The sequence below is a fragment of the Dasypus novemcinctus genome, chromosome 2, assembly GCF_030445035.2.
Source record: "Dasypus novemcinctus isolate mDasNov1 chromosome 2, mDasNov1.1.hap2, whole genome shotgun sequence".
Taxonomy (NCBI): domain Eukaryota; kingdom Metazoa; phylum Chordata; class Mammalia; order Cingulata; family Dasypodidae; genus Dasypus; species Dasypus novemcinctus.
This window is the reverse complement of record NC_080674.1, coordinates 186,762,419-186,774,612: the sequence shown is the minus strand read 5'-3', so window position 1 is coordinate 186,774,612 and position 12,194 is coordinate 186,762,419. Positions and strand designations below refer to the sequence as shown.

The window sequence follows — 12,194 nt, the reverse complement described above, 5'->3', positions numbered from 1 at the left end:
CCCCACCCAGCTTCTGATTTGCAGAATCCTGGGGGGACCCAGATGAGCGACACCCCCCCATGCCCACCCCCACCAAACCCAGCCCCATGGTGCCCCCCCGGCCGGCTGGAACAGTCTCACGGGCTCGCCGTAGCCTACGCCCTGCCGAGCTGGAAGGTTCTTCGGGGAGGAGACCTTTGCCCCCCTGTGACCTGACCTTGCCACCCCTGCCCACGCCCTCACCGCGCCCACGGGGCCGGCTAGGAGACCTCAAAGATCGCGAATCCCACCGCGTCACTCCTGCTCCTCACACTCCAATGACGGCTTCTCACTCCACCCAGGATACAGGCCAGATTTCCCTGGCCCCGCAGCAGTCAGGCCTTGCCCACCTCTCTCTCCCCACCTCCTCCCTCTTCTCCAAGCTCATTCCTACCTCAGGGCCTTTGCACCTGCTCTTTCCCTGCCTGGGACGCCCTTTGTTGAGAGCCCAGCTCTGGCCCCTTCTTCTCATTCAGGACTTGCACCTGCTCCAGACGCCTCTGCTGGCCGCCCTGCATAAAGCTCCCTAGTCACTCCCGCTTTACTCTGCCTTATGTTGGCGGGCTCAGTATCGTCTTTCTTCATGACCGCCTGGGTTCTTCATTAGAATATGAGCTACTGAGGGTGGCGACCGCATCGTCCTGGTTCACCACGGACCCTCGCGAGCACCTAGGGCGATGCTGAGGGCTTGTCGAGCCTCCCCAGACTCCTCTCTGGCCCCCTGCAGGGCCCCCCACTTTGCAGATCTGGAAGTCACGTGGCAACGGAGACGCAGAAGGCTGTGTGGGCTCTCTGCCGGCAACCTTTGGGGAATCTCTTTCCCACCTGCGTAGGTCAAGCCGTGTTGCCCCTCCAGACGAGAGGGGAAGGCCCGGGAGGCAGACCGAGCCCGTCAAAGCCTTCCGTATCCCTCTCTTGGTTCAAGGAGGGGCTCGTGACCCAAAAGCGCCCACTGAAAGTCAGCCCTGGGGCTTTGGCTGGACCCATTGGGAAAGAGACAGTCTCTTTCTGTGGAAGTTGCAAGCTTGGTGGGATGGGAGCCAGGAGCTGCTGGGGGACCTGTTTGTCACCACATGGGAGAACTACCTCCCACCCCAAGGATGGCTACAGGAGAAGCAGAGCTGGAAGGTGGAGAGACCCCTTCTCGACGAGATGGTTTGAGAGTCTAGATACAGCCATGGCTGAAGCCCACCTATCTCCAACTACTTCAGGCACCATGAGAAAGAAGACAGTTTTTTTTCTTCTTTCAGAACCGAAAGCATTCTAGTCCAGTCTGATTGGTTGCGGTAAACAATGTTCATGGGTTGACACCACCCCTGGCTTGGGTCGCTGCAGCTGCCCCTTCTAGGAGGCGCTCTTCCCTATCCCAGGTCTCCCGCTGGCGGTTTCTGGTTCCTCCTCCCCGGGGAAGCGCCGATGGGATGATTCCCCGCCTCCCACGCGGCTGGTACCTCGTTGATGCTGGTGGAGAAGTCGGTGTTCTGGAAGACGGGCGCGTTGTCATTTCTGTCCTCCACTATCACCTGCGTTTCCTTCCGCACCTGCAGGTAGAAAGCCCAGGTGAGAAGGTGCGAGGGGAGGGCGTGGGCGGGAGAGCACTGCGGCCCAGCTCCGCAGGAGGACAGTCAGGCCTTATGTTTTCATCTAAAACCAAACCCCAGGGAAGTTGCAAAGATAGTGCAAAGAATCCTGGACGCTCTCCATCTGGAGTCATCGATGGCTTGCATTCTGCCACACGTGGGGTCTCCCTCCAGGTACGGACACTGAACCCCTGGGGAGTAAGTTGCAGACATCATAAGATCTTTTTTTTTTTAAATCCCAAATTCACCTGCCCTATTGCAAGGATGTCTGTTTCAGCTTTGTGTGCCATCGTGTAAAGCTGTGACTAACCAGGGTGTGCACCACAGGGGACCAGCTGAAGTACCACAGTAACCCCGACACGTGCAGACACAGATCTCAAGCCCGAGCGCCGGCTTGAGACAGCAGGTACAGTGGAACCCCACTTGGGCTTCAGAGAACGCACGAAAAAAATACGCTCTTTCTTCGGTGGATGCGTACGTGGTCACGAGCACTGAGCAAGTGAAGGGGGCGCTTCCAGACTGGGGGGCTGTGGTCCAAGGGCCTTCCCCCTGGTCAGCAGTGTTTGAAATGTTTGCAGAGAAAGTGTTTTCATGAGCATCCGAGTAACTAAAGTTACTTCTTAGATTCACGGGGTTTGGGGAATGTGGGAGAGACAAAACCCTCGGCTTCTGCAGAAAACAGCTTAAACCAGATCAGCAAGACGCAGGAGCAGAGGCGTGTCAGGTGGAAATGTGACCGCGGACACCGACGTGTTCAGACCAGGGAGCTGAAGGGGCTAGGATGGGACCCATCAGGCACCGCGTTTGGTTTTGTTTTTCACTATTAAAATATTGGTAAAATTGTATGATAAAAAAATGTTCAAGCATAATTTTGATAAAAACAAGCATTAAGCGGACTGTCCAAAGCATGGGCTGTCGAACACAGTCCAATCCAGTGTTGGACAATGGACTGTGGGTAACAGGACAAATATGAGAACATCCTCTCATGAACCATAACAAATACAGGGGACTAATACAGGGTGTTAACACCCGGGTGAGTTGGGGGAAAATACACCGAATACAAGATCTGGGCTACAGGGAAGTGGGTGTAGCTCAGTGGTTGAGCTCCTGCTTCCCACGTACAAGGTCCTGGGTTCACTCCCTGGTATCCCCTAAAAAATTTTTTTTTTAAAACAATGGGCTATAATTAGTGGTAATATTTTGACAAACGATGCTTTTTCATAGTTTGTAACAGAACAAATGTTTCACAAAAATGCAAGATGGTGGTGGTGGGGTGATGTATGGGAGTACGCTGTGACGATATGAATGTTTTGAAAGTTTACAACTTTTTGTATACACTTATTGTTTATGTATGTTCATGTATGAATGATAGACTTCAATAAAATTTTATTTTTTAGAAAAACAACCATTCTAGAGCAATCGAGGGGTGACTGTTAAGAGGTAGAGCTTTTTTTGGTCTCTTTATTATTATGATTGGAATAATGAAAGTGCTCTAATAATGACTGAAGTCATGAATGCTATGTGTGATTGTACCAGGTGCCACGGGTTGTACACTTTGGACGGAATGTACGCTTAGTAATGTGTATCAGTAAGATTGATTTAAGAAAGACCTTTGCATGGTGAGTAGTAACGTAAGGCCCCATCTTCATTATATTTGTATCCCCATTGCCTACCCCTGTGTGCGCAACAAATGCTAGCCGAATAAATAACAATGAAGACGCCTCCCATTAATTTCCTTTCCCCGGGCCACTCCTGGCTGCGGAGGGCGGCCTCCCGCTCGCTGGGCCACCCTGCCCCGTTCCCACTCACGTGGTTGTGGTTGTCGCTCACGTTGATGGAGATGCTGAAGGAGTAGAGGGTCTGCGGGGGCAGAGAGCAGGGCCAGAGATGAGCCCCGGGGGTGGGGGCACAGGCGGGGGCACCGGCCCAGGGCCTCCCCCTGTCCCCGCTCTGTCACGGGGCCCTTCCCGGCCCTTTACCTCGTAGTCCAGAGGGACGAGCAGCCTCACTTCCCCCGTGGTCCGGGTGACGTTAAAGAAGTAGGCATAGGGGCCGCTGATCCCGTAAGTTAGGGTGTCATTGTCCGAGTCCTCAGCCACCATCCAGAAGGCCACGGCGCCTGGAGAGCGGGACAGAGGGTGCCCGGCCACCTCTTTCAGCCTGAGTCATGGGGCCGGCCAGACTGACCCGGCCTTGCAGAGGGATTGACGTCGGGGACCTCCTTGGTCCCCGGGGCCCAGGCCCCTGCAGTTTTGCTTTGTTTTGTTTTAGGAGGTACGAGGGGCGGAACCTGGGACCTTGCCCATGGGAAGCAGGTGCTCAACCACCGAGCCACAGCCTCTCCCCCCACCTGCAGTTTCGATCGCTGTTACTCAGCAGCCATTCAGTGGACTCTTGGTAAGAGCACCCTGATTTTCTTTGGAGGAATTACTCCCAACTCCATTAGGCCCAGTCCAGCAGGCCGTTACCCAAGTATCTCCATCTCCCCCGTGGACCCAAGACCCGGCAGTGCCCAGGGACCAGCCCTCCTTGGCATGGAATCCTGAGCTCAATTGGGAGAAGACGGCAGACGGTGGGAGGTAAGCGATCTCAGCTCGCACAGCTGGGTGCGTTTTGGGGAGGGGCGCTTCCAGAGGCCCTCCGGGCGGAAGCCACGCAAGTGTTCATCAACAGATGAGGAGACAACAAAATGTGGGCCCTCCATGCGATGGAATATCACTTGGCCATAAAAAGGAATGAAGGCCTGACGCATGCTGCAACACGGAGGGACCCTGAAGGCACCGTGGGGAGGGAAATAAGCCAGACACGACAGGGCAGATACTGTGAGATTCCACTCAGGTGACATGTCTTGAATAAACAAGTTCACTGATACAGAAAGTAGAGTATAGGTGACGGGGCGTGAGGAGGGAGAACGGGCAGGTGTTTAATGCGGACAGAGTCTCTGTTTGGAGTGCTGATGGTAACAAAACCCTGGGAATGTAATGAATGTCACTGAATTGCACACATGAAAGGATTAAGATGGGAAGTTTTGCATTGTGCATAATTTCCCACAATAACACTCATAATTTTTAAAAAAGATCAGGAGCAGCTGTGGCTCAAGCAGTTGAGCACCTGCTTCCCACATGGGAGGTCCCAGGTTCGGTTCCTGGAGCCTCCTAAAAACAAAAACAAACACCAAGCCAACAAAGGAAAAACCACCTCAGGGGAGCTGCTGTGGCTCAGTGGTTGAGCACCGGCTTCCCACATACGAGGTCCTGGGTTCAATCCCCGGCCCTGTTAGCTCAGAAAAAAAAAAAAAAAAAAGGACCCCCTGGAGCTGGCCTCCTCGTAGCCCTGTACCCCTCACTTGGAGAGCTCGCCCAGAACCTTCCAGAACGTGCCCTTCCTGCTCACGTTAGCCAGACAGCCCATCCCTGGGCACAATAGGGGCTGGGAGACATGGGCAGGGGGCTTGCGGGCCCCAAGGTCGGCCTCTCTCCAGCCTCAGAGAAACGTCAAGGGTCATCCAACCCACCCCGACTCGCCCACCCCATCAGGGTCCCGCCGGGACCCTGCGAGGCTGCCCGTTCTCCCCTCGGCCACCCCCTCTCTGCATTCATCCAGGTGGGTTTCCCCGGGACTCCCACCCACGGGGCACAGCAGGGCTGGATCCGCCCACGTTATTTTAGGAGACACAGGAATGTTTTAATTTTTTTTAGTTAGGCCAGTAAAAAGAATTTATTGAGAACTGGGAGGGAAGAACAGAATTTATCAAGAAATGGGAGAAAAAAAGAACAGGATTTCACGCCGAGATACGGATGCGGGATCCTCTAGGCAGAGAGAGCTTAATTTAAGACCAGAAGGAAAAAGCGATGGTAATCCAGCCAGCGATATATCTCCTTATACCCGTGCAGTCCTAAAATATGATTTTAATATGCTTTTCGGGAGGAAGGGCCCACAGAAGTGACAGGACCCCCGTGGGGACAGCACTGAGCCTGAGGGTCTCACAGAACAAGTCTGCCGCCTCTTTCCTCGCCCATGACAGGCCCTGGGAAATGGGCTTGGCCACAACCCGCCCCCTGCCCTTTCGTCTGCTCTCCTTTGGGCCAAAGAGCCCAAGCGCCCCAGCTCCTCCTTAGAAGGCTTGGCCACCATCCCTCCTCACTGTAGCCTCCTCCTCCAGGAAGAACTCCAGGTCTTCTAAAAAGACCAGTGTGCTAAAAAGGTAGCCTTCTGCATGAAGTTTCCTTGGTTGTGAGACACTGGGGATCGAACGGCCACTTTTTTTTAGGGGTGGGGAAATGACTCTGCGTTAAACAAGATGCATCTGGATTCAGAAATGTGAAAATGCAAAAAGATGTGGAATTCATACTTCAGGAAATATGGGATGTGAGTGGACGCAGGCAGATCTTCATCAGGAAGGAAATGCTTTTTAAAAAATTCTGCCTAAAACCTCAAAGACAGAAAGTAGATGGCAGGTTACCAGGGATGGGGAGTGGGGGCTGGGAAGTTAACGCCCGGTGGGCGTGGCTCCTGCTGGGGCGATGGAGAGGCGGGCACGGGCGTGTGAGGGCACCTCTCGCTGTGAGGTGACGGAGCTCACTGAACAGTCTGCCTGGAAGCCGCTGAGATGGGAAAGTCCATGTTTCCACACTTGAAAAAAAAAAGGGCAACTGAGGAGACAATGGCAATTCAAGGCAATACATGATCCTGGACTGGATCAAACAATGGAGGAGAAAAGGACCAAAAGGACCTTATTGGAATATATGAAAAATCGGAGTATAGGCTGTAAGCTTGGTTGGTATCAGTGTTAAATTTGCACTCAGGGTGGCTACAGAAGGGAATATCCTTGTTCTCAGGAAATGTACATGGAAGTGTTAAGTTTAGAGGAGCTTGATGTATGCAACATGCTCTCAGATATTTAGAAGATAGATAGATAGATAGATGGATAGATGGATGACTGGATGGATGGATGGATGGATGGATGGATGGATGGATGGAAGGATGACAGGTAGAAATAACGATATAGAAAATGTCACCAAATGCTAAGGGGTATATTAACATTCTATGCTTGTGTTTGTATTATTTTTCAATTTTCCTATAAGATTGAAGTTATTTAAAAAAAAAAAATTTTAAGCCCCCAAAGGGAAAGTTAAAATTAAAAAAGCCCCAAAAGGATATATGAAAAAATTGGAATATGGACTGTAAGCTTTATGTCATTGTTGAATTTCTTGAACTAGATGCTCTTCAGTTCCAGATCTAACTGCTTAACTGCACTTAAGGTGGCTACATAAGGGAATATCCTTGTTCCTAGGAAAAGTAAGTGGAGGTATTATGTGTTTGAGAAGGCTGATGCATACAACCTACTCCCAAATGTTTAGAAAACAGACAGACAGACAGATGGATATATAGATTAGATACATAGAGAGAGCTAGGAAGAATGCTACAGCAACAAATGGGGCAAAACATTAAAAGTTGGTGGATCCGGGCGTCTGGGTGGGGTATGTTGGAGTTCTCTGCATGGGTTTTGTATTATTTTTTGCAATGATTTCAAAATAAAATTTTATTTTTTTAAAAAAGAGTCTGGGGAAGCAGACATGGCCCAATGGATAGGGTGTCCACCTACCACATGGGAGGTCCAGGGTTCAAACCCCGGGCCTCCTGACCCATGTGGAGCTGGCCCATGCACAGTGCTGATGCGCGCAAGGAGTGCCGTGCCACGCAGGGGTGTCCCTCATGTAGGGAGCCCCACGTGCAAGGAGTGCGCCCTGCACGGAAAAACTGCACCCTGCCCAGGAGTGGTGCCACACAGAGAGCTGATGGAGCAAGATGATGCAACAAAAAGAGGCACAGATTCCCAGTGCTGCTGACAAGAATGCAAGCAGACACAGAAAAACATACACAGCAACTGGACAGAGAACAGACAATTGGGGGTGGGGGGAGGGAGAAGGGGAGAGAAATAAAATAAATAAAATCTTAAAAAAAACCACGACTGACTGATTATACTATTGCACAGCATTAATGGTCATGAAGACAGGTTTTCTTTAGGGGAGAAAGGAGGGGGAGGGATTGGCAGGGGCTGGAGAGGGGCTCCAGGGACCCCGGGACGCTGGCGGCCTCCTATTGCTTGATCTGTTCGGTGATGGTTACATGAGTGCTTCTTCATGAGAATTCATTGCACTTTTCTGTATGAATGTTATGCCTCAAAATAAAAAGGTTAAAGATAATATTCTCGGGAGCAGACGTGGCTCAAGCAGTTGACCTCCTGCCTCCCACATGGGAAGTCCCGGGTTCAGTCACCGGTGCCTCTTGAAAAAAACAAAAACAAGCAAAACAAACAAGCAAACCAACTCAGGGGAAGCTGATGTGGCTGAGTGATTGAGCACCGGCTTCCCACACTGGAGGTCCCAGGTTCAATCCGCGGCTCCCCGTACCTTAAAAAAAAAATCTTTAGACATCTGACTGTCGCGGCCCTTCCCTTGCAGGAGACATGTAGAATTCATCTCAGATGACCTGTTCTTTAGATTAAGACAGCCCCGAGGGGGCTGTGTGGCTGCAAGAGAGAAGACCCTTGCTCGCGCTGGCTGAGAGCGAGGGCAGGGTTTCTGTTTCTCCCGGAGGCTGGGGAGGGCAGGCAGTGGGGGACGGGGGGCCCTCGGGTTGGGGGCGCCGAGGGGACCGGCCCACGGTCAGGCGAGCCCCAGCAGGTGCGGCGAGGCCAGGTGTGCAGCGGCCCTGCCTGCGGCTGGAGTGTCCAGCGAACAAGGGCCACGGAGATGACGCTTTCCCGGGGCGCGCTGGGATCTCCTCCCTCGTCCCCAGACCTGCGGGGAAGGCTGTGACACCCACCTGAAGCCCCGGGGAAGGGAGAGGCAGCCAGGGACCCACCTGCAGTAAAGTGGAATGGGCACCCTGGGGGTGGCAGGCTCAAGAGGCAGCAGGAACTGCCCGGAGGGGACGGCGACAGGCCAGGGGGGGCGGGGAGGCAGCGAGCCGCGAGCCCAGCCTCCAGAGGAGCATGCCGGCCGCAGAGGAGCCTCTGCTTCTAGGAGGGAGTCGCCAGGGGTTTTATGTAGACTTTAAAGGGTCACCCAGGAGCATAGAGGTCTTGAGGGCATTTGAGTCACATATTTGTGACAGTTGTTTGATGTGTGCATGTGTTGTGTATTTACTCATTTACTCCTCCACGCATCTATCTCCAAAGAGCTATGAAAATATACGTAGATACAATGGACACATATCTGATATTTCTCCATTCTACAAAGAACATTCAGAGATGTTATATAGTTTGGCCCCAGCCTCATTCTCCAGGGAAGACTGTGCCATTTCAGAGCAGAGTAAGACTATCACCTCCCTCCTCGTGGGCTCTAGACCTTTACTAATATAACCCTAGTAGACTTGGCTGTCCTGGAAACCACATCTCTATGGATGTGGCCTTCATGACTGCAAGGCTCATTCTCCGTCCTTTCCTTGCGCACTTGGACACAGGCTTCTGAATCCCAAGGATTCTACCTTCCTCGGGTGCAGCCTCATGCTTTCTCAGTAGCTTTAGGTGTTCTGGGACCCAATTCTGAGAGTGTGGCAAAGACTGTGAATTGTTCCCCAATATCCGTGCCTTCTTTTCTCTCGTGCTATCAGGACCCTGGATTTTGAAGCTGGGCCCCCCGGCTGACCAGAACGAAGACCACCCTTCTCGGGGTCTCGGGCTGCTTGTGCCACGGGACCGAGTTCCGGCTAGTGAGATGGGAGCGGAAGCGACGGGCGAGAAGTCTGCAGCCTGCCCCTGGGTCTTGGCCCTTGTCGTCCCGCTGGCTGGGACCGGGTGTTGCTCAAGCCCTGCGGGCCCAGGTGGATGGGGCCGCGCCCCAGGAAGGCAAAGCCGTGGCGTGAAAGGCCGGTCCTGAGAGCAGAGGCTTCAGAGGGCAGGGGCGGCCCGAGGGCACGGAGCCAGCGCGGGTGACAAACCTCCACAGCGGGGGTTGGATTGTGCCCCCCGAAAGGAATGCCAACGTCCTCGTCCCCGGTACCTCAAAATGTGACCTCCTTTGGAAATCGGGTCACGGCAGGTGGAATTGGACAAGTTAAAGCCAGGACATACTGGTGGAGGCTGACCCCAGATACGGTAAGACTGACGCCCTGGTAAGAGGAGGAAACCTGGGCGCAGGCAGGCACAGGGAGAAGGCTCCCGCTTCCCCCAAAGGGCGGCAGAGAAGCAGCACACGGACTCTCCCTTCAGGCCCCGCTGACACCTTGGTTTTAGACTTGGAGCCTCCAGAACGGGGAGACAAGGAAGTTCTGTTCTTTTTAAGCCCCTGGTTGGTGGCGCTTTGCCATGGCAGCCCTGGCACTGCAGCACCCTGCTGACTGCACCTGTCTTACGTGGGGTGTGTCGCCCACAGCCCACCCCACAACCCGACTGATACAGCCCTCTGCTCCTTCCCTGCTCCTGCCTTCCTGTCCCGTGGATCCCGTCCCCGCGGCTTCACCTAAAACCATGTCTCCCGGACTCCTCCGTCCCTCTTGCACTGTGATGGCTTTTGTCCTAGCCGTGTGTCCTTATTTACAGCCGTTCTTTAAATGGACTGGTTCGTATAAATCTGTTCATTTTAAAAGCAAACTTCATCACTGCTGTAAACGGAAGCCTCGTCTCGCTTGCCATAGACAGAAGGAAACGCTACGAATAGAGACAAGCAAAGCAAAGCAAAGTTTTTGACTTCCCGCGACATGCATCTGTGCAAGGCTCTCAGCCTGGAGCCTGGTCTCTCTCTGTCAAAAAAAAAAATCAAAGGAAAAAGAGAAAGAGTGGAGTGGAGGTCGAGGTGGAGGGAGATCGGCAAATAAACTAAGGTACCAAATGGATATTTTCTCCTTGAGAAACCAGGAAAATGACCAGAGATGGGAAACGGGCTGGGCTCGGGTCATTTGAGGCTCCGTGAGGCCCCGGGGGAGTTTCCCACACTTGTCCCAAGAGCTGTGGAGACACACAGGCAGGGGTGCCCTCATGGGGGTGGGCTTGGCACAGTCTGGACAGAGGGACGAGTACTCACCCACTGGGAGGTCCTCGGGCAGGGTTACCACCGTCATGTTGGGCGGGAACTTGGGGGCCACGTTGGCGGCCGCTGCAGGGGGACAGGGCGCCGGGACATCTGGATGCCCCCGCAAAGCCTGGCCCCCCTCCCCTGCCGGAGCCCGCTCCCCCACGTCTGGCCTGGATTCCTCCCTGCTCGCCCCCCGCCCTGGGGCAGCCCGGCACAGGGCTGGGCCGTGGGAGACGGGTGTTAGCCCGTGTGGGCTCCCCCCCTCCCTCTGCAGGGTCTCGCCAAGGGTCCCCCATGGGGGTCTGCTGGGGGGGAGGGGAGGTGGGGAAAGGGGAGGCACCCACCAGTCGCCACGAGGGCAGGCAGCAGCAAGCAGGGCAGCCACGGCCTCGCCATCACGTCCGCGGGAGCCTAGGGGAGGAGGCTTGAGGGAGGGGCTCGTGGCCGCAGCCCCCACCTGCCCGGCTCCGCTCAGCCCACCCCACCCGCCCCCTGCGGCTCCCTCCAGGACCCTGCCCTGGCCACGCAGGCTCTCGTCCTCTGTCCGCCGCCTCCCAGATGCTCCAGGAGGGGGGACGGACAGACTGCCGAGCCTCTGGCCCAGACCTCCAGCCTCAGACCGCGCCTGACCGCGACTCCGGCGCCCAACGCCCGCCGCGCCTCGGGCCCCCGTCCTAGCCCGTGAGAAGCGGGGGGCGTCATCATCCCCCCATCTGACAGGCGTGGACGCTGAGGCTGAGAGAGTGAGGGGCTTGCCTGGGGACGCACAGAGGATCGGGGACAAGACTCCACCCTCCACACAGACTCCTGGACTCCAGAATTCACGCCTTCACACCAACACTGCTCTGCCCCCTCGCAGTGCTCAGATAGCGTCCTGCAAGACGAGGGGCCCGGAGAGAGACTGCGACTTGTCCATGGTCATCCAGAGAGATGATGGGTGAGTCAGGGTCCTTTGTCCCACTTACTGCCCATTGAGAAGCTGCCTTCGCAGCCTTTCCCAAAGTGTGTTCCATGGAACCCCGACCCTGTACGATACCCCCATAGAAGGGTCCCCTGGCCAAGTCAGATGGGGAAGGGCTCTGTACTCTGAGTCTCGCTTGGCAATTTGCAGCTGGGCAGGGGCCCTTGGTAAACCCTGCCCGACCCAGGCTTCTTGGCCATCTCATGTTGCAAGGCTTCCTTTATTTGGGTAAAGGGGGCCCTCTTTACTGTCGCCAAGACACCTCAAACCCCAAGGCTCTTTCATGCGAAAAGACAACTGAAATAAGAAAGGGGAGGGCACGGCAGGTTCTTCAAACGCTTTGTTTTCTTTCCCTTTGTCACACTGACTACTCTGTAAGAATTCTAGGAGACAGGGGTTGACAAGTGTTTTTCCATAAAGGGCCAGATAATAAATATTTTATGTTTGGGGACCACACGGTCTTGGTCGCAATGACTGACGCTGCGCTTGCGACACAAAAGCAGCCAGAGACAATACGTAAATGAATGAGCACGGCTGCGTTCCCACTGAACTTTATTTATGGGCACTGAAATTTGAAGTGCTTGTAACTTTCATGTGTCACAAAATGTTATTTGTTTT

The 12,194-nt window shown here is 54.2% G+C and overlaps 1 protein-coding gene across 1 annotated transcript in view; it reads right to left on the bottom strand.

Annotated features, from left to right (window-relative positions):
* Positions 1-12,194, bottom strand: part of CDHR2 (cadherin related family member 2) — a 57,733-nt gene that overhangs the window by 23,080 nt on the left and 22,459 nt on the right. Inside the window, exons 2-6 of the mRNA XM_071211178.1 lie at positions 10,960-11,026; positions 10,625-10,696; positions 3,578-3,717; positions 3,408-3,458; positions 1,470-1,559 (exon numbers count right to left, since the gene is read on the bottom strand). Coding sequence (XP_071067279.1) covers positions 1,470-1,559; positions 3,408-3,458; positions 3,578-3,717; positions 10,625-10,696; positions 10,960-11,011 — 405 coding nt within the window. The 5' untranslated portion in view covers positions 11,012-11,026. The remainder of the gene's footprint in view (positions 1-1,469; positions 1,560-3,407; positions 3,459-3,577; positions 3,718-10,624; positions 10,697-10,959; positions 11,027-12,194) is intronic.